Source organism: Pteronotus mesoamericanus, unplaced genomic scaffold, assembly GCF_021234165.1.
Source record: "Pteronotus mesoamericanus isolate MK-2021 breed Mesoamerican mustached bat unplaced genomic scaffold, CSHL_Meso_final contig_20, whole genome shotgun sequence".
Taxonomy (NCBI): domain Eukaryota; kingdom Metazoa; phylum Chordata; class Mammalia; order Chiroptera; family Mormoopidae; genus Pteronotus; species Pteronotus mesoamericanus.
In genome coordinates, this window is record NW_026555085.1 from 43,616,619 (window position 1) to 43,635,868 (window position 19,250).

General features: G+C 39.3%; 2 protein-coding genes across 2 annotated transcripts in view; both read left to right on the forward strand.

Annotated features, from left to right (window-relative positions):
• The first annotated feature begins 655 nt into the window (after nt 1-655).
• RIPPLY2 (ripply transcriptional repressor 2) lies at nt 656-4,765 on the forward strand. Its single transcript, XM_054568852.1, has 4 exons — nt 656-881; nt 1,073-1,148; nt 1,463-1,527; nt 4,618-4,765. The coding sequence occupies exons 1-4, from the start codon at nt 772-774 to the stop codon at nt 4,763-4,765; spliced, it is 399 nt and encodes a 132-aa protein (XP_054424827.1). The 5' UTR covers nt 656-771.
• A 2,179-nt stretch (nt 4,766-6,944) lies between these two features.
• The window catches only part of LOC129067605 (cytochrome b5 reductase 4), a 76,174-nt gene continuing 63,868 nt past the window's right edge, over nt 6,945-19,250 (forward strand). Inside the window, exons 1-2 of the mRNA XM_054569672.1 lie at nt 6,945-7,138; nt 11,342-11,495. Of these exons, the coding sequence (XP_054425647.1) occupies nt 7,064-7,138; nt 11,342-11,495 (229 nt within the window). The 5' untranslated portion in view covers nt 6,945-7,063. The remainder of the gene's footprint in view (nt 7,139-11,341; nt 11,496-19,250) is intronic.

The following is a 19,250-nucleotide window of genomic DNA, read 5'->3' on the forward strand; positions in this document are numbered from 1 at the left end:
ACTTATCTTCAGGGAACTAATAAGATGTTGGGGGAAATGACGACATTATATTATGAGAAGATAATAAATCACATGACTCCAGTCTCTGGCCTCTTGGCTGGAACATTCAAGGTTTTACAATTCAACTCTATTGAATTTTTTTATTATCTTCAAATAATAACAAATATATGGACCTGCACTGTTAATACATTTTAAAAAATAACCATGTTCCTTTCATAAGGAGTCCATTCATTCACCCATCTTGTATTGTGCCAGAAAGAGGAGTTAAGGCCATTCCTTTTCATTTATTCAGCATCCCATCTTTTAGATTACGGGGTGCAGAACCAGTTTCATTTGCCAAAGGCTCGTGAGACTTGGGGGAGTCAAGTAATTACCAGCCACTTGGTCTTTTTGCAGAAATACACAAAACGTGTAGAATCGCTTAATTTTATCCCCTCCTAACCTCTTCACTTGGAAATTGGCTGCTCGGGCGAATGTTGTTTTTTCCCCCGCCGCCTTGTGTGAAGACCGATTAACACTTGCTGGACAAACCCCTTCCAGGGCCATTTGGGAGCTGCACGCGTTCACACCCGGGGTCAGTCCGTTGCGCCTTCACGCGCAGCCTTTTTGTTTATGCGGCTAGCAGCGCAGAGAGGGGCGGAGAGGAAGCAAACCTCTCAATATGCAGCAGGCTGCTGAGGCTATATAAGCTCAGGGCTCCAGGCCAGGTTTGAGAAAGGAGTAGGTTTGTCGGCGAGCTGTCAGCGTCCGTCTGCCGAGTCCCGCCGTGCCATGGAGACCGCAGAGTGCTCGGAGAGCGGAGCCTGCGAGGGCGCGCGCTGCCGCCGCCAGCTGCCCGCAGCCCCCAACTGCTGGACGCGGCGCGGGGCCGCGGGCTCCGGGTACGGCGTCTCAGCACCGCCCCGCATCTCGCCTACCCCATCCCTCCCTCCCGCGCATACCCAGCCCCTCCTCTCCGCTCTCCACCCCCCACCCCCACCCTAAACTCCCTCGGGCCCACACTCGGCTGCAATCGGTTCTGCCGAGCCTGGGCTCAAGTCTCCCCTGCGCGCCTTTGCTCCCCACCCCGCAGATCCGCAGGCTTCTGGAGACCTTGGGTTGACTCCCGAGGCGAGCAGGAGGCGGCCCCTCACCAAGCGGAAAAGGGGGTGAGTGAGCCGCGCGTGGCTGGCCGCGCCTCCGAGAGACGCAGGTGGTTCACCAGAACTGGGAACACCTGGCCCGAGGGAGACGTGCCCCCGGCCTGCCCCTCGCGTAAGATCGCGCCTGCCGGTGGTCCCGTCGGTGCTGATGAGGCGAGTGTGCTCTCCAGAGCAGTTGCGACACAAGGATCGGACCCAGAGCGAGGCTGCGGAGAGCACTTCGGTCACATTCATTGAGGGCGCGAGGAACGCTGGGTCTCGCGCGTTTCCAGTTTCTAGAAAAAGGTGAGTGTTAACTGTAATTCATCTTACATCCCCAGATGCTCAATGGCCCTGGAACGACCGAACCCTCTGGAAAGCTTTCACGATACAGGCACCCAGTCAGGTGAGTGACAGGCCAAACCGAAGGTCTCTTGCTCCTCTGGCCCCTGGGAAGAGCCGGGGACTTAGCACAGCCCAGTTCAGCAGGAGGCCCTACAGTTTTTCTATTGGAAAGTCTATCTTCACGGTTACTTTTATCTTCCCAGTCCCAGAGGTCCTTTATTCATCGAATTGAAAAATATAGGAGCTCACGCTCTCACCTAGAAAAATTGTTAATGAGTGCATACTCAGTAAAAGCTTAAGGAATATGGTAAAAAGAGGGAAAGTGGATGACACAGTAAAAGTTGAATGTTGACATCTTGTGCCTGCAAAACAGTTTGGTTATTTTTTTTTTTAATGCCAAGCGGTCCTAATGAAATTGACTTTACACCAGGTAGAGTGTGTATATTCTTATTCCTTTGCAAACCAGAAGGAAGAATGGTGTTCACAGTTGCAATTTTAGAGCAAATTGAGCTTGCCATGTAAGAGAAAAGGGAAATGTGAAGAAAATTCTAATGGTTACTAAGGATTATTAAAAAAAAACGAGCACAAGTCGTTTGGCATATCAATGAGGAGCTAGTTTCCTGTTCTAGTCAAGGAAGTTAGCCTTGCTCTAGGACTCTTTGTAGCTTTTATTCAGGTAAAAGAATAACCTTGCAGTTTGCCTCCTTGAGAGAGCTGTTAGATGAAGAGCTGATGTTTGTAAAATGTGTATGTGTTTTTAAATAGCATTTTGATTAATTTCCTACCATGTGCTAGCAATAGTGAAGGACACAGGAAAAAAAAAATAATCCCAGCACCGCGAGGAAGTGTTGTAATAGAGTTCAATTTGGTCAGTTTTAGACATCAGGGCATGGAGTCTAAAGACTTCAGACTAAAGACTTCACTGTCAGAGGGAGTCGCAGTCAGGAAATTGTGTATTATAGGGTGTGATCTTGAAGTTAGCTAAATTGATGGTAGGTGGGGGAGGCGAGGGCAGAAGAAATAGCATAGGGAAAGAAAGAACAGGGTCATGGAACAGCATGGATCCTCTGGGAGCATCAAATTGCTGGAATTTGGATGTGTGAAGCTGTGGACATCATTCCAGCACAGAAGCCAGAGCCCAGATCTTGTACACCTTGGTAGAGAGTTTTGTACTGATCCTGTAGGTGGTATTGGGGACTACTCAAAAGATTTTGACTGGAGAGTGGTATGATCAGTTTATATTTTAGAAGAAACACTCAGGAAATGGTATGTAGTTGCAGTTAGAACACCAAAAGTGAAATTGGCAGTTACTGCAATTGGTTAGGCAAGAATGATAAAGAGCCATTCTAAGGCGTTGGAAGTGGGGATGGAACTGGGTGAATATGGGGAATATGTAGGTGACAAAATAGATTAGATTAGGCTTATTAATGTATTGGGTATGATAGGTGAAGGAGAGGTAAAAAGACAATGGTTTCCACATTTCTGACTGAGGCAGGTTGAGTGCTGTACCGACAGATTGGAAATTAGGGCTAAAACAGATTCGGGGAGCAAGATAATGAGTCCCGTTTTCCATTTATGGTATTTGATGTGCCTGTGGGGCACGGCAATGATCCTCAGAGAACTGCATATATAAATCAAGGGCTCACCATCAGGTTATTAAGTGGAAATGCAGACTTGGGAACGTTTGATTAATGAATAGTTGGGGAAATCATGGCAATATTCTGGTCATCCTGTGGAGTCAGAGAGGAGAAATGACTACTTGTGATAAAACCATGTGGGAAGGCCAACCTCTAAACTGTATTCAGAGAAAGAAGGTCCACAAAGGAGACAGAGCAGAATGGCTCAAGAGAGGGGGAATTCAGGAACATATGGCATCCCTGGAAGAAAAATGGTCAGTGAGAAATTCTGGGGAGAATATGAAAAAAAATTAAGCAACATTCTTTGGATTTGGCAGTTCTAGTAACACACTAAAATGCTGATTGTTTTGTATATGCAATTCTTTCCTTTTCTGAAGTATTGGAGCATTATGTTTGTACTTCTCTTAAGTTACTTTACTTTTCTTCATTTGTATTGTGTCTTTCTAATTCTTTTTACTCAACTGTCAACATCTTGAGGGTAGGACCATCATTTATTCATCTTTGAGTTAGGAATTATGTCTAGCATAAGAAAGCACTAAAATATTTATTGAATGACTGAATTATTGATGGTTAATAATTTCATATCAAAATTATCAATTATTTTTACCATTTCGCTAAAAATTATAAATTACATTGCATTTTAAAATGGAGTATACTGGACATAATGTACCATGTCTTTGTACATGGGCCTATTTACACTGAAATGACTATACTGTAGTTGGGGATTCAGCCTTATCCCTCTTCTTTTCCTTGGATGAAAAATAATAGAAGACCAGATGGCAAGTTCAATATTTTTCAGAAATTTGAAATTCTAAGGTAAACAGCTTTACATGTAAATTATTTTTATGAAACTGGTGTCATTCTCAATATCTCAGTATGGTGTCCAAAAATTAAATTGGGTGGGGAAAGGGTAGGGAGATGGGATTAAGGCTGGGTTCAGAGATAGCCTTTCTGTACCTCAGGTTGTCAGTGCATAGACAAAATTTTTAAAATACTGTTTTTTACACTTTCCTAAACTTACATTGCCTACATCTATAACTAAGAGTTAAATGTGTGAATTTTAAGCAAGATACTAGGTGATTTCTGCCTTCATGGGAGGGCATAATATTTTGTTGTTTTGATGATGTTGGCTATCATCAGAATTTTTAATGTGGTAGTAGGACTCATTTTTTTTTTCCTTATGGAGTTTGGAAGACAAGCCTTCTGGTTTTGTTTTGTTTTTTTTTTTTAAGAACAAACATACCTATTGTATAATACCTCAAGTAAGCTGAATATTTATTTTAGGCTTACAGCTTGGAAAAAGATTTAAAATAATCGACCAGTTTTTGATACTTAGGCAAGTAGACTCCCTGAAAGCTGTAGCACTACCATTTTAAAACCATATCTTAAGGCTATGTCTAAATGCATAAATCAATTGTTAAATACACGGAGCTCTTGACATTTATACATTTAATGAGTATAAGGATTGTAAATATGAAAAAGATAAAGTGTATTATTTTGTCTACTTTTTTCAGACTATTTTGGCCAAAATCAAAGTGTTATGATTACTTATATCAAGAAGCAGAAGCTCTCCTGAAAAATTTTCCCATTCAAGCCACAATTTCATTTTATGAAGATTCTGATAGTGAAGATGAAATTGAGGAACTGATCTGTGAAAATTAATCTGATTAGTTACTTTTGATGACATGAAAAGGCTGTAGGATTTTAATTTAGTGTGCAAATGTATCATAATCCTTTAAACTTATTTATTTGTATATAAATTATTAATAAAATGAATATTTTGTAATTATTATGGTAGTTGGGCCTTTTTTTATCCCTACACTATTATTCAATGCTGGAATTTAAAAATAGGTGCCATCTACAAATGTCTTGATTGTACTGTAAATATTTGGAGCTTACAAAGGATAATTTTAATCCCTTAAATTACAAGTTTATCTTTAGTTATAATTTTTCAAATATTTAGTTATAACTTTGCATAAAATGACAATATTTTCAAACTGAATCTCGCATCATCTGCTATTTCCTATTGATTTCCATTGGATAGTGTAGCTACAGATGAATATTATTAGATAAGGAAGAAAATCACCTTATGTTACTGATAACATATTGTTATTATGTCTTTGTTAATAGATGGTGAAAAGCACTCTAAATCATTGTCTGTAATTGAGGATGGGAATCATTGTTAGGGCTATTAAATTTTAGGCATTTTTAATGAATGATGAGTCAAGTGATTCTCTCTTTAATACTCTTCTGCTGTCAGTAAGTCCAGTAGTAAAATAGCACGGGTGTTCAGTACTTATGGAAGTACATTGAGGAATCTCCAAAATTAAAATGAAATGTTTAAATGGGTATGCCTTAACTGGATCCTTAAAAGGGGCAGCCAAAAGGCCAGAATTTGGTAGAATTTTTTCTGTTTTCTGTCCAAGGAGGAGCTAAGAAATTTGTCAGATATGAAACATTCAACAACAACACCTTCCTTTATTCTGATTCCCTGTACCTGATATTCTCATGTAAACATTTTCTTATGGGAAGTGGAATAAGAAGCTCTCAGTGATTAGTTCTTCAAAGTAGATTTATAGAAGACTGCATCTTTTAATGGGAGAGAAAACAGGAGCACATTGCTAGGTAAAGGTAACATAACATGGTGGTAAAGTTCTTTCAGCTCAAATACATTTTTTTCACAATAAGCATTTCAATTGCAAATAAAGATTGTTTCTATAATATTCCAGAATGAAATGGGCATAGGTGAGGGTCATTGATGGTTATTTATCTAAGAAATGCTGCTTACTTATATTCCTACACTTTTCCTTCTAATTGAAATACAACGGACATTAATTTATGGGCACTTTAAGGAAAAGACAGTTGCAATATGGCAAGTTCAAACAATGTTTCAGACTCAGGAAGAGTTAGTAATGGAATGACACTGGGCAGTTGTTTAGAACTATATTTCTGCTGAAAACTTTCTCCCTTCACTGCATTCTATTCTCAGGATGTATGCATTCTCCAAGGAAAAACTCACCAGGTCCCCTGTCTGGGTCTTGAGCATTAGAGACTGTTGTTTACCTGCACAGTATTTATGCTTCTCATTGGTATGTTGGAATAGTATGGAAGAACAACTGCCATTTATTGAGTGTCTACTATTGTCCAGGCAGTGTACCCTATAGTTTACATATGGCATATAATCCTTTCTAAAACCTAAATTAACTATGTAGATGGAAAAATGAGGCTTTGAGATACTAAAGTACTCCTCATTACTGCAGTTCATAGTGGGGTGCATGAATATACAATTCCCTACAATTTCCTGTGTCTTTCAGGGAGAACAGGAAGTTAGATGAGGGAGAAGCACTAGTGACAGGTGAATGGAGCAGAAAAAGACTGACTCATAATATCGGTCATTAGGGAGGGTATTTGATGATGAAGTTTTCTCTTCACACCACAGGAGTGGCTGTTGACACTTTGGCTTTTAAAATTTCTCTTTCCCCTACAGCCTGGAGTCTTAAGAGGAATTTCAGAGAAATCAAAATTCTCTAACAGTATTATTTTATTCCATATTTTAAGTTGTATAATGGTAGTACGGACAGTTGTGGGTTAACAGGGACTGTGTAAGAATTTATTCTCAGATTAGGTCAGCACCAAGGCTAAGGAACAGCTTCACTCTCTAATCTTTCCGCGGAATAGCTGTCACCTCCTTGCGGTGCTGAAATTCAGGGTGCTGAATTTATGGAGCATGCGTACTTCCCCTGGTTCCACCTCCCCTCACCCAGTTATGCCTCCATCTCTCCCATTGGCCCTGCCCTCCCCGGGCTCTACGTGCTGCGTCACGGCGTGCCTCGCCCCGGGCGAACCCGGAAGTGAGCCGGGGGCTTGGCCTCTCCCCGGCCTGGCAGCCGGGAGCGGGAGGTGTAACTTAAGAAGGGTCCAGCAGAGGACCCCGGGCAGGGCCCGGGCCAGGGGTCCACGATGCTGAACGTCCCTTCCCAGTCTTTTCCGGCCAGCAGCTCGCAGCAGCGCGTCGCCTCCGGGGGGCGTAGCAAGGTAAGCGGATGGCACTGACAGTCTGGCTCAGCACTTGCCTCCGGTCGGTATTTTGTGTTCCCGCACATTCTCTTCCACCTCCAGTTCCCCTCTAACCTTCGATGTCTCTTGCCCTAGCTGGCGACCTCTTTCGGATCCCATGCCGTCTCCAGTCCTCGAACTCTCCTAACCTCCCTCACACCTACTAGTAGCTTTTCTGACCTAGCCCTTTATCTCTTTCTGTCAGTTCCCTTCCTCCAAGTCTTTCCCCGCGAACTAAAATCAGACGTAAATGGTACGGCCAGGCACTGTGCTCGCTGGATTATAGGTACAGAGTATTAGCTTCCTTCCCTCAAACTCTTTTCTCCGGTGCTTTGTGCCTAAATTTCCGAAGGGGTTCTGAGTAATGTGGATTTCCTAGCAGAAAGGAAAGGGTTGGGCGGTAGCAATAGTGACCAGTTACCATCCTTCCAAGGGTGGGGACTCCCCGAGCTAGGGCAGATTGAAGAAGGGAGAACAAATGTCTGCAACCTCCCATTAGGTTTACAGAGACTCCTCCAAGTCCTACTGCATTTTGTCCACTGGTAATTAAGTGTTTTATCACTGCCTTTTCAACTGGTACCACTTGATGACTTCGAAGTTAAGGTACTTTTTAAATTTTTTGTTGAACATAGTTATAGTTAGCAACAGGTGGAATACAAATTTATTTTACAGTTGAAAAATTGAGTAAAATTGTCTCCTTTGTTCATCGCAGCATGAATTGCTTGCTCCTGTATTTGTTGGTTCCTCATTCTATAACCACATCATGTTTGTCCACCGCTTTTTTTCATTTTTGGACTCTTAGGTCTCATCATTACTTGGGACCTTCACTGACTTTCTTTTTTGTTTTTCTCCATTTAGACATGGATTTTGACTCTAGATCGTAATTATGGGTTCAGAGATCTGTAGCTTTCATTAGCTTTTTGAAAGTCTTTACCTCACCTGTAACAATAATACAGCTGAGATTTATTCAGTACTTACTGAATGTTCTCACTGTGTATGTTCTAAGAGTGTTTTAATTGCTTTGCATGTATTAACTCATTTAATCTTTAAAATAATCCTATGAAGTGGGTGCATTTGTTACCTCCATTTCACAGAAAAGGAAATTGGTAAGGAATATTGCCCTAGATCTTATAGGCTTGATGTGATGTAACTCTGGCTGTGACATTTTATTTATTGCCCTATATATCATCCAGCCATTTGATCATTTGTTCCCTCCTCCTTGATATTTAACCTGTTTCTTTCCTTAAGCTAAGTGTTTGCCTGAGTAGTATTGCCTTCCAGAGAAAGAAGCTATGAATTAAAATATGTTTCTACCCTTCTCCATTAAAACTACCAATCATGTTCTCGGCATCCATTTAAAGAAAAAAATTTCAAGGCAAAGACAAAAGGTTCAGGTGGTGATGGCAAAGGTGAGTCTTTGGGTCCAAAAAGAGAACAAAATAAAATTATTGTGCAATCCAAAGGAAAGCTAAGACTGTTTTTTCCCCTTTTTGTGAAACAAGCTTGTCTTGATCATGTTAGAAGCTGAGTCAGGATTGTATGAAATGGGTGGATCGAGAAATAGTACCTATTTGGGGAGGTTGTATGTCACCATTGTTAAAAAGCACAGACTTTTGAACGAGAAAGACCCAGATTCCTTTCCCAACTCTGTCACTCAACCTTTTTGACTCTTTCCTCAGATGTAAATGGGAATAACAGTACCCATTTTATAGGGTTGTTTATAGGATTATATGAGGTAATGTTTCTCTTAGCATAGTCTTTGTATATGAGAAGCACTCGCTAAATGTAACCAAATACCTCTTATCTCTTATGTAAATATCATGGTTTGTTGTATAAAACCCATGGCACAGTGCCTGGCTAAAGTATGCACTCAATATACGATAGCCGTTATTATTTCTACTAGCATTACTAAATAAAGATGTATTGAGAACCTTCCTTATTCTAGAGATGTGGAGTTTAGTCTAATAGGCTGCTCGGACTAGTAAACAGGCAGCTATAAATGCCGTAAATACTGTAATTGTGTGTTATACCCATGAAGGAGTTGGGGTCAGAGAAGGTTTCTGGAGGAAATGATGTCTGGGGGGCTAGGGTGAGGGAGTGGGCTAGATCCAGGATGGAGCAAGTGTTTCATAGCAGTCAGGAATCTGTTCTCACTTAGCTAAGGCATGTAAATGGGAAGAAGCAAGTTAAAACATGGAGATGGTGAGGTAAACTGTGACCAGATTCTGACGGGCCTGGCAAACCGCTCTAGGGAATTTAGAGACATAAGGTTGTGTGAAGGGCCACGAAAGGAGGGAGGGCCCATGATGAGAACTGCATTTTCAAAAGCTTACTTTTAACTACTGTGTAGAGTATGAACTCCACATAGACAAGAGAGACAAGTGATTTTGGTTTGGGATGGGAAAGATCATATTCTTACACTTAGTTTATTGGAACTTTATTAGGACCAAGAGATCTAGAAAGTTTTAGTGATGGAAAGAATGAGATGATTGATAGGAAGGAATGTAAAATAGGAAAGGCACCATAGACCTGTTCACTTGGTTATTTGGTGGTGGTTGGGGGTGGGGGGTGGTAAATAAATGCCTAAAATGGGTATGATTCAGAAAAGTTAGGGATATAAAGGTTTTAGTTGGTTCAGGCTGCTATAACAGAATACCATAGGCCAGATGGCTGATAAACAACAGAAATTATTTCTCACAATTCTGCAGACTGGAAGTTCAAGGTTAGTGTATTAGCCAATGACCAGTTCTGTGTCCTGTAAAGGCCTGATTCCTGTGTGACTTTTTCCGGGTCCTCACAGGGCAGTATTGGGTGAGGGATCTCTCAGGCCACTTTTACCAAGATACTGAAACCATTCATGGAAACTTTGCCCTTATGACCGAATCATCTACCAAAGGCACCATGTCCTAATTAATGTCACATTGGGGTTTAGGATTTCAATATATGGATTTTGAGGGGACGCAAACATTCAGTCTGTAGCAATAAACATCCTTAAATGTGCCTGCTTTTACACAAAACAGTCCTCTGGTCCTGTGTTACAAACTAGTTATCCAAGTTTAGATAGTAGTCCTATCCCATAGGGATGGCTTGAAAATTTCTACTAGATTGTTTTAACTGATTAAAACATTAATAAACACCTCTCACTTAAAAGTCTTGAAAAGGTATTTTGTGGGGGAAAAACCCCCGCAAAAAAAACAAACATTTTGTTATTAAATCCTGTAGACAAGCATTGGCAAACTTCTCTGCAAAGAGCCAGATAATAAATACGTTAGACCTTGAGGGTCACACACGGCCTCAGCCTTTTCACCACTGCCACCGCTCCTACGCGCGGAAACCGTTCTTAGCTGAAGGGCTGTAAAGAAACAGGCACGGGCCAATTTGCCAACCGCTTCCCTAGAGTGTTACAGTTTTATTATTTTCTTTTATTTGATAACCTTTTTTTCTCAGTGGATTCTTAGAAAATTAATTGCTGCCTCATGATTTCCAATGTTCTGTGTATATCGACAATCCAGAAAATCAACTGTAGCCAGTTGTTTATAATTTCTTCTGTCAAATCTCTCTTGATGTTTAAGGCAAAGAAATGTTGGCCCAAATTGGTAAGTGATTATCACATTTTAGTGACAGAGCCTGGACCAAAAATTGTTTTCTGATTCCAAGTTTAATACTATTCTTGTTACCATTACGGTGAACTTTTCTAAGCCTTACCTCATAGCCCAGGTATTTTATATAATGTTCTGTTTATAATTCTAGTTGTAAAAAATTATTTTGACAAACTCCTAAAGCTGAAAAGAATATTTGTAAAATTGTTAGATTTGCATTTTTAAAAATTCTTTTGAATGGGAATAAGTAATGAAGTAGCCCTGCCTGGTGTGGCTCAGTTGGTTGAGTATCATCCTGCAAAGCAAAAGGTCACTGGTTCTGTTCCCATTTAAGGCACATGCCTAGGTTGCTGGCCTGTCCACAGCTGGGGCACGTGCGAGAGCCAACTGATAGATGTTTCTCTCACGTAATGATTATTTTCTCCCTTTCTTCCTTCTTCAAAAATAAATAAATAAAATCTTTAAAAACAAACAAACAAAAAAAAACTTGTAATGAAGTAGCCTGAAGACAAACAGCAGCAGGGAAAGGAAAAGCAGCTAACCTGAAGAAGTCACATTTAATTTTTCCCTTTTCCTTTTTTAGGTACCTCTAAAACAGGGCAGAAGTCTTATGGATTGGATTCGACTGACCAAAAGTGGAAAGGACCTAACAGGATTAAAAGGCAGGTTAATTGAGGTAACTGAAGAAGAACTTAAAAAACACAACAAAAAAGATGATTGTTGGATATGCATAAGAGGTAGGTGGTATTTATAAAGTACTGCAAAAAACTTTGGCTGTGTCTTCCTGTTGTAACACTTCCTGTTATGTGCTGATATGATTAACAATTAGATAATAAAAATGTGTGTCACACTGGGCAATAAAATATGTAATTCCCATTTTGGACAGATTTCTCCCCTTCATAACTCTTTACAGTATTTCTTCCTTCCATAACTGTTTTCTTCCCTTTAAAAGAAAACAAGTGTTTGCCAGGCAATTTTATACCAAAGTAGTAAAATTATTCTGTAACACCTAGTTTATATAGAATAATGTTTTACTTTAGTGCCTTATAACAGAATTATGTCAGAAAAATATCTCTCAGAATCAAAAGTAAATCAGAAAGCCCACATTAAAGTTAGATCTTCAGTTCTTACTTGCAGCCATCTTTATTATTTAGTGTATATTTTTTAGCTATAATAGTTACCTGATTTTTCTATCCCACGGAATATTAAAAGCTCCAAAGTAGAAATGGGCCGATGGGAGAGAGTGAGCAGAGAAATAAGAGGTTAGCTGATAAAAGCAGACCTTACAATATCCAACAACCTGGCATCTGGGTGGGGAGCAAAATATTAAAAGGGTGCAGAACTATACAGTGGGCCTCCATAGAGATTTTCTTGAGTCATTCAGACATGGTTTAATATGTCCACTGTTCTGTGTTTGAAGTGTGTCATTTATTGATGTTACCACATTGTAATTTTTTCATTGTATAATTTAGCCTTGTTATCAGATATCCTAATTGCAATAACATATATGAAGGCAGAGACCATGTTAGTTTTACTCTTCTGTTGGTGCCTGGCACATACAAGGCATCCATGTGTGTTTGTTGATTGAGTGCAACACTGATCATATTTAAGAACTTTGGTTTCTTAAAAAGGTGTTTGATATTAGTTTGATATTAGGTAGCATGATTCCTCCAATTCGTTCTTCTTTCTCAGGATCACTGTTGCTGTGCAGGGTCTTTTGTGGTTCCATATAAATTTGTGAAATATTTGTTCTAGTTCTGTGAAACATGTCATTGGAATCTTGATAGGAATTAAATTGATTCTATGGACTGCTTCGGATAGTATGAACTTTTTTTTTTTAAGATTTTATTCATTTATTTTTAGAGAGAGAAAGAGAGGGAGAGAAACATCAATATATGGTTGCCTCTTACGCACCCTAGACTGGGGATTCGGCCAACTCAGGCATGTGCCCTGACCAGAAATTGAACTGGCGACCCTTTGGTTCGCAGGCTGGCACTCAGTCCACTCACCCACACCAGCCAAGGCTGGGTATTTTAATGATGTTAATTCTTCCTATCCATGAATACGGTATGTGCTACCACTTACGTGTATCTTCTTCAGTTTCTTTTTTCAATTTCATTCTTCGGTGTCTTGTAATTTTCTGTGTACAGGTCTTTTACATCCTTGATTAGGTTTATTCTTAGGTATTTTATTCTTTTTGAAGCAATTGTGACTGGGATTCTTAATTTTCCTTTCTCTTAGTTCATTAGTGGCATATACAAATGTAACTGATTTCTGGATATTTATTTTGTAGTCTGCTACTTTGCTGAATTCATTTATCATCAGTTCTGGTAGTTTCTTAGTGGAATTTTTGGGGTTCTTTGTGTACAGGATGATGTCATCTGCAAACAAAGACAGTTTTACTTCTTCCTTTCCAATTTGGATACCTTTTATTTCTTCTTCTTGTCTGATTGCTGTGGCTAGGACTTCTAGTACCATATTGAATAAGAGAGATGAAAGCGGACATCCCTATCTTATTCCCGATCTTAAGGGGAACATTTGTATTTTTTGCCCATTGAGTATGATGCTGGCAGTGGTTTTGTCATATATGACCTTTATTATGTTTAGGTACGTTCTGTGTATTCCCGCTTTGCTGAGAGTTTTAATCATAATCAGTGCTGGATTTTATCAAAAGCTTTTTCTGCATCCATGAATATGATCATGTGGTTTTTATCCTTCATTTTGTTTATGTGGTGGATCACATTTATTGATTTGCAAATGTTGTACCAACCTTGCATTCACGGAATAAACCCTACTTGATCATGGTGTATAATCTTTTTGATGCATTGCTGTATTCGTTTTGCTAATATTTTGTTGAGGATTTTAGTGTCTGTGTTCATCAGGGATATTGGCCAGTAGTTTTCTTCCTTTGTTCTCTTTGTCTGGTTTTGGAATTAGGATAATGCTGGCCTCGTAAAATGAGTTTGGGAACCTTGCCTTCTCTTGAACTTTAAGAAATAGTTTGAGAAACAGAGGCGTTCTTCTCAGGATGTTTGGTAAACTTCACCTGTGAAGCCAAATGGTCCAGGGCTTTTCTTTATTGGGAATTTTTTGATTACTGCTTCAATTTCACTAGTTGTAATCTGTTTATTCAGATTCTCTGATTCTTCCTAATTTATTTTTGGAAGACTTTATGTTTCTAGGAATTTATCCATTTTTCCAGGTTGTCCAGTTCGTTGGCATATAATTATTCATAATACTTTCTTTATTTTTATTTCTTTGATGTTAGTTGTTATTTCTCCTCTTTCATTTCTGATTTTACTTATTTGGGTCCTGTGTCTTTTTATCTTTATGAGTCTGGTTAAAGGTTTGTCAATCTTGTGTATGTTTTCAAAGAAGCATCTCTTGGATTCATTAATCTTTTATATGGTTTGTTTGGTTTTTTTTTTTAGATTCTATTTCATTTATTTCTGACCTGGTCTTTATTATTTCCTTCCTTCTACTTACTTTCAGCTTTGTTTTTCTCTTTCAAGTTCTTTTAAGTGTGAAGTTAGATTGTTTATTTGAGCTTTTTCTTGTTTTTTGAGAGGCCTGTAATGATATGAATTTCCCTCTTAGGATTGCTTTCCCAGTGTCCCACAGATTTTGGACTGTTGTGTCCTCATTTGCATTTGTTTCAAGGTGTCTTTTGATTTCTTCCTTCATCTCAATGTTGACCCATTCATTGTTTAACAACGTGTCATTTAGCTTCCATGTCGTTGAATGTTTTTCAGCATTCTTCTTGTGATTGCATTCTAGTTTCATAGCATTGTGGTCAGAGAAGATGCTAGAGATATGACTTCTTAAATTTATTGAGACTTGTTTTGTGTCCTAACATGTGGTCTATGCTAGAAAACATTCCATGTGCACTTGAAAAGCATGTATACTCTGCTGCTTTGGGGTGAAATTCTCTGAAGATACCAAATTTAAATCCATTTGATCTAGTGTGTTTTATAAGGCCACTGTCTCCTTGTTGATTTTTCTGCCTGAAAGATCTATCCATTGAAGTCAATGGTGTGTTAAAATCCCCAACTATGACTATATTTATGTCAGGATTTGCTTCACATATTTAGTGCTCCTATGTTGGGTGCATAAGTGTTCACTAGGGTTATATACTCCTGTTGGATTGTTTTATCATTATGTAGTGTCTTTCTTTGTCTCTTACTGAAGCCTTGGTTTTAAAGTCTATTTTGTTAGATATAAGTACAGCTATCTCAGCTTTTTTTTTCTTTTCCGTTTGTATGAAATATCTTTTTCCATCCCTTTCCTTTTAGTATGTGTATATCTTTTGATCTGGGATGGGTCTCTTGAAGTCTTGTTTCCTTATCTATTCAACTACCATGTGTCTTTTGGTTGGAGCATTTAAGCCATTTAAATCTAAGATGATTATTGAGAGATACGTATGTAGTGCCATTTTATTGTTAAACTGTTTTCCTCCTTTTTCTCTTTCTCTTTTTCTTCTCTCTTCTTCCTCCTCTTCTTCATCTTCTTCTCTCCCTCCTCCTCCTCCTCTCCCCCCTTTAATATTTGCTGCAGTACTGGTTTGGTGCTAACAAACTCCTTTAGCTTTTTCCTGTCAGGAAGCTCCTTATTTCTTCTCTGATTTTAAATGATAACTGTGCTGGGTAAAGTAGCCTTGGTTATATGTCCTTGCTTTTCATCACCTTGAATATTTCATGCCACTCCCTTCTGGCCTGAAATGTTTCTGTTGAGTAATCAGAAGCCAGTCTAATTTGTGCTCCCTTGTATGTAACTCCCCACTTTTCTCTTTCAGTTTTTAGGATTCTCTCGTCTTTAAACCATATCATTTTAATTATGATGTGTCTTGGTGTAGGCCTCTTTGGGTCCAATTTGTTTGGGATTATCTGAGCTTCCTGGACTTGGGCGACTTTTTCCTTCACCAGATTAAGGAAGTTATTGGTCATTATTTTTTCAAATATGTTCTCCATCCCTTACTTACTCTCTTCTCCTTCTGGAATTCCCATGATGTGGATGTTGTTATGCTTCATATTTTCCAAAATGTTTCTTAAACTCTTCTCATTTTTAAAAATTCTTATTTCCTTTTGCTTCTCTGCCTGGGTGTTTTTTTCTACATTGTCTTTCAAAACACTGATTCTATTATCTCCTTTATCTAACCTACTATTTATTCCTTCCAGTGTATTATTTATTTCAGATATTACATTCTTTATTTCTAACTGGTCTTTTTATATGGTTTCTATGTCTTTTTTCGTGCTGTTGAGTATCCTTATAATTATTACTCTAAACTGTCTACCTGAGAAATTGCTTGCCTCCATTTCATCTAATTCTTCTGAAGAGTTCTCTTGTTCTTTCATTTGGGGTCTGTTTCTTTGTCTTCCCATTTTGGCTGCTTCTTTGTATTTACCATCTTGGACATTAAACTAATTAGCCATTAAATCTAATCAAGCTGTAGTCATCAGTCTGGCTTAAGCACCACAGGGTGGGGCAGAGTATTTCCTGTGGGCTGGGCTATTGTCTTCCCTCAAGCAGATGCCACTTAGAGAGGAGTGCTCTGCTTGAGAAGATGGCTCCTGCAGTATGGAGAATGATGCAGCACAGGGATCCTGGTAGGTGTTCCTTCAGTTTTCTCCCCAGAGCCACTGGCCCTAGACTCTCCTCAAGCATCTCTAGTCTACTCTGTCCTTCTGTCTGAGCCCAGGATAAGTGGCTACAAATGAAATTTTGTGTGTGGACCATGTAAGAGGATCTCTATATCTCTAGTCATCTCTCCCTGGCAGGCAGGAACCCTGCTACTTTTCACAGCTGGATGTTATCTTTCCCACTCTGGTGCTGTTGGCTGGGGAGCTCGGCTTGGGGTTCAGATTCTACACTTCTCAGGGGAAACCCCTCAGCCACTGAAATATACCTCCAGAACTTCAGCTGCCACCTATGAGAGCCCAGCCAGCTCTCTCTTGCCTTCTCTGCACTCCCTGCCAGTCTTGTGCGGTGAAGTCATTTCTTCCATCTGTCCATGGTTATAAAGCTTCTCTCCAGCTAGTGTTCTGTTGGTTATTCTGGATGATTTCTCTACAATTTAGTTGTAGAGAAATTCCTACCCTTCCCAGCAGCCACTAATCTCTGCCTGATATCAGTGGAGTCACTCAAGGGTAAAAGACTTTACTGTCCTTTTCCAGCAACAGACAGACTTTGCCACCTGAGGGTCCAATCTGGGGCATGGGTGAACTTCTTGCTCCTACCCAGGCAATATAGTGGATAACCACCTAGTATTCATGCTAACCAAGGTGTAAATGGGATTTTCTTGGTACTCCTGCTCTACCTTTAAATATTGGAGCAGGTACTATACATCTCTACCACCACTGGGTCAGTCTCAGGTCTGCCCTGCTTACACAATTTCTCAAAAGCATCTCCTGAGGCAGGAGAATATGGAAAAAGAATTGTTGAGCAGGTGCAGAATCCCCTTGTGTCTGAGGCTGTCAGGTTTCTAGATTGGCACTTGTGTATGCTTGGTCCTTAAAGAGTTAGTTAAAATTACTGATGTTTTATAGTGACGTGTCTTTTTTTCTGTGCTCTTGCAAAGGTGAAATAATTTATGTGTCTCTTCTCAGAGGGAATTATCACTCTTTGGAATTTAGATAATTGGTAGCCTTATGACCTCCCCTCACTGATAGGCTTAAAAATTTATGATTTTTGTGGATTATTTGGCTTTTTTTAAAAATTAAGAGAAGGTGCAGTTTTTCCTGTGGTTTTCTACTTCTTAAAGTTGATCATTACATCTTAATTAATCTTTGCAGCTGACTTGTTTTGGAAAATTGGAAATAACCCAGAACATAAGGGCATATCTCACTTTTCCCGAGTAACCAGTAGCAGAGCAGTTAAGTGCTGGTAGCTGTCACTGGTAGACCTCAGGCACAAAGAAAATGGTTCCATGGAGCAGGACAGAAATGGGGGAAGGCAGGAAATCTGATCTTTTAGGGAAAGGGTACCTTGTTTAATACTGATGTAAGTTATAAATTCAGTTTAGGGATAGTAAATGTGACTACTGCTAGTAACGTTTGTTCATTAGTCTCCTTAGGAGACATTTGTGAATTCTTTTCAAAATATTCAGGGTATTACTGATTACTCAAAATGCTAGGTAATTTTTAATGCTTTTACTGGTCAATTTCCTTTTAGTTTATTGTTGGTTCTGTTTTTCCCAATACTAGTAGTGGCACCTAAGTTGATCTTTGATAATTATGCCTAGTTAACCTTTTAAAGTGCTTAGAGGACTTGATAATGTTCTGTTTAAATTTCCCTGTGCAAACTGAGGCATTTGGACCAGATTCTTTTGGCTCTTTTATTAGTTGAACTGGCCATCATTGAAGTTGTTTGGTGCAGTTAGAAGCTCTTAAGTTATTCAGTACTGTTGCTACCTGCCTCTTTTCTCATTTCTGTGAGGTAGTGATCATCTAATTTCCTTTTTATTCTTTTAATTTTATAAACTGTATAATAGAGTTTCAAAATTTAGTGAATTGCTTTGACATTAATTTTAATGTTAGAGGCTTTCCTCAAATGTCTGTCCTTTCATTGTGCGAGTGGTAGCCCAGAAAGCGGAATAGAAGTTATGTGTGTGAGCTTTCTTTTTATGAATTGCCTAGTTGCACTGATAGGGATCTCCAACTATTACTATAAGTCTTTTTTGGGGCCCAAATCCTCCAGTTATCTGCAGTATGTGTTCTGGGGGTCATTTGGGGAAGAGGAGCTGATCAGATGAGTCGTAGGAGATGAGTCATAATGTTTCGACATACAGATTTTGCTTCTTGTTTTTAGTTTAAACTCCAACCAGTGAGTGTGTCTGTTTCCCTGCATGTAGTGTCTTTGTGTTTCATCCTCTCTAGAGAGTAAACCTGCATTTCTTGCAGGATTGGGAGGGGCTTGTTACTTGCTTGTGTGGGATGAAGGAGGGAATGTAAGGGTCATACTGCTGCTTACGTTTATTTGAGGCTGTCCTATACCCTGACTTTCAGAACCACCTGAAATCTCTGACTCCTGCATCTTTTGGAGGTCTGTAGCACATACTGCCTTTTCTATGAGTATTCCTCCACTTCACACATAGGCCTTATTTTCACCTTCTTCATTCTGCTAGGTATTTAAATTGCACATCCATTTGGCTTTCAGTCTTTCAAAACTTTCTTGCTGCCATCTCCACTTCTGATTTCTGTGACTCTATTGGTTTTTTGCCTCATTTATTTTCTACAGTTATTTTAGAAGGTTTTTAGAAGTGTGAGAAACAAATGAATGCTTCTAATCACAAAGCCCTAAGATACTCTACTATCCAAACATGTCAGATACCTGCATTCTAGTTACTATTCTTACCAAGGCCATATTTACTGTATTTTGCCATATATAATGCACACTTTTTCACCCAAATTTTTGAGGAAAGAATAAGGGTGTGCATGATGCATGGGTATAATGATTACATACCATGGGTATAATAATCCCATGTACAATGTGCACTA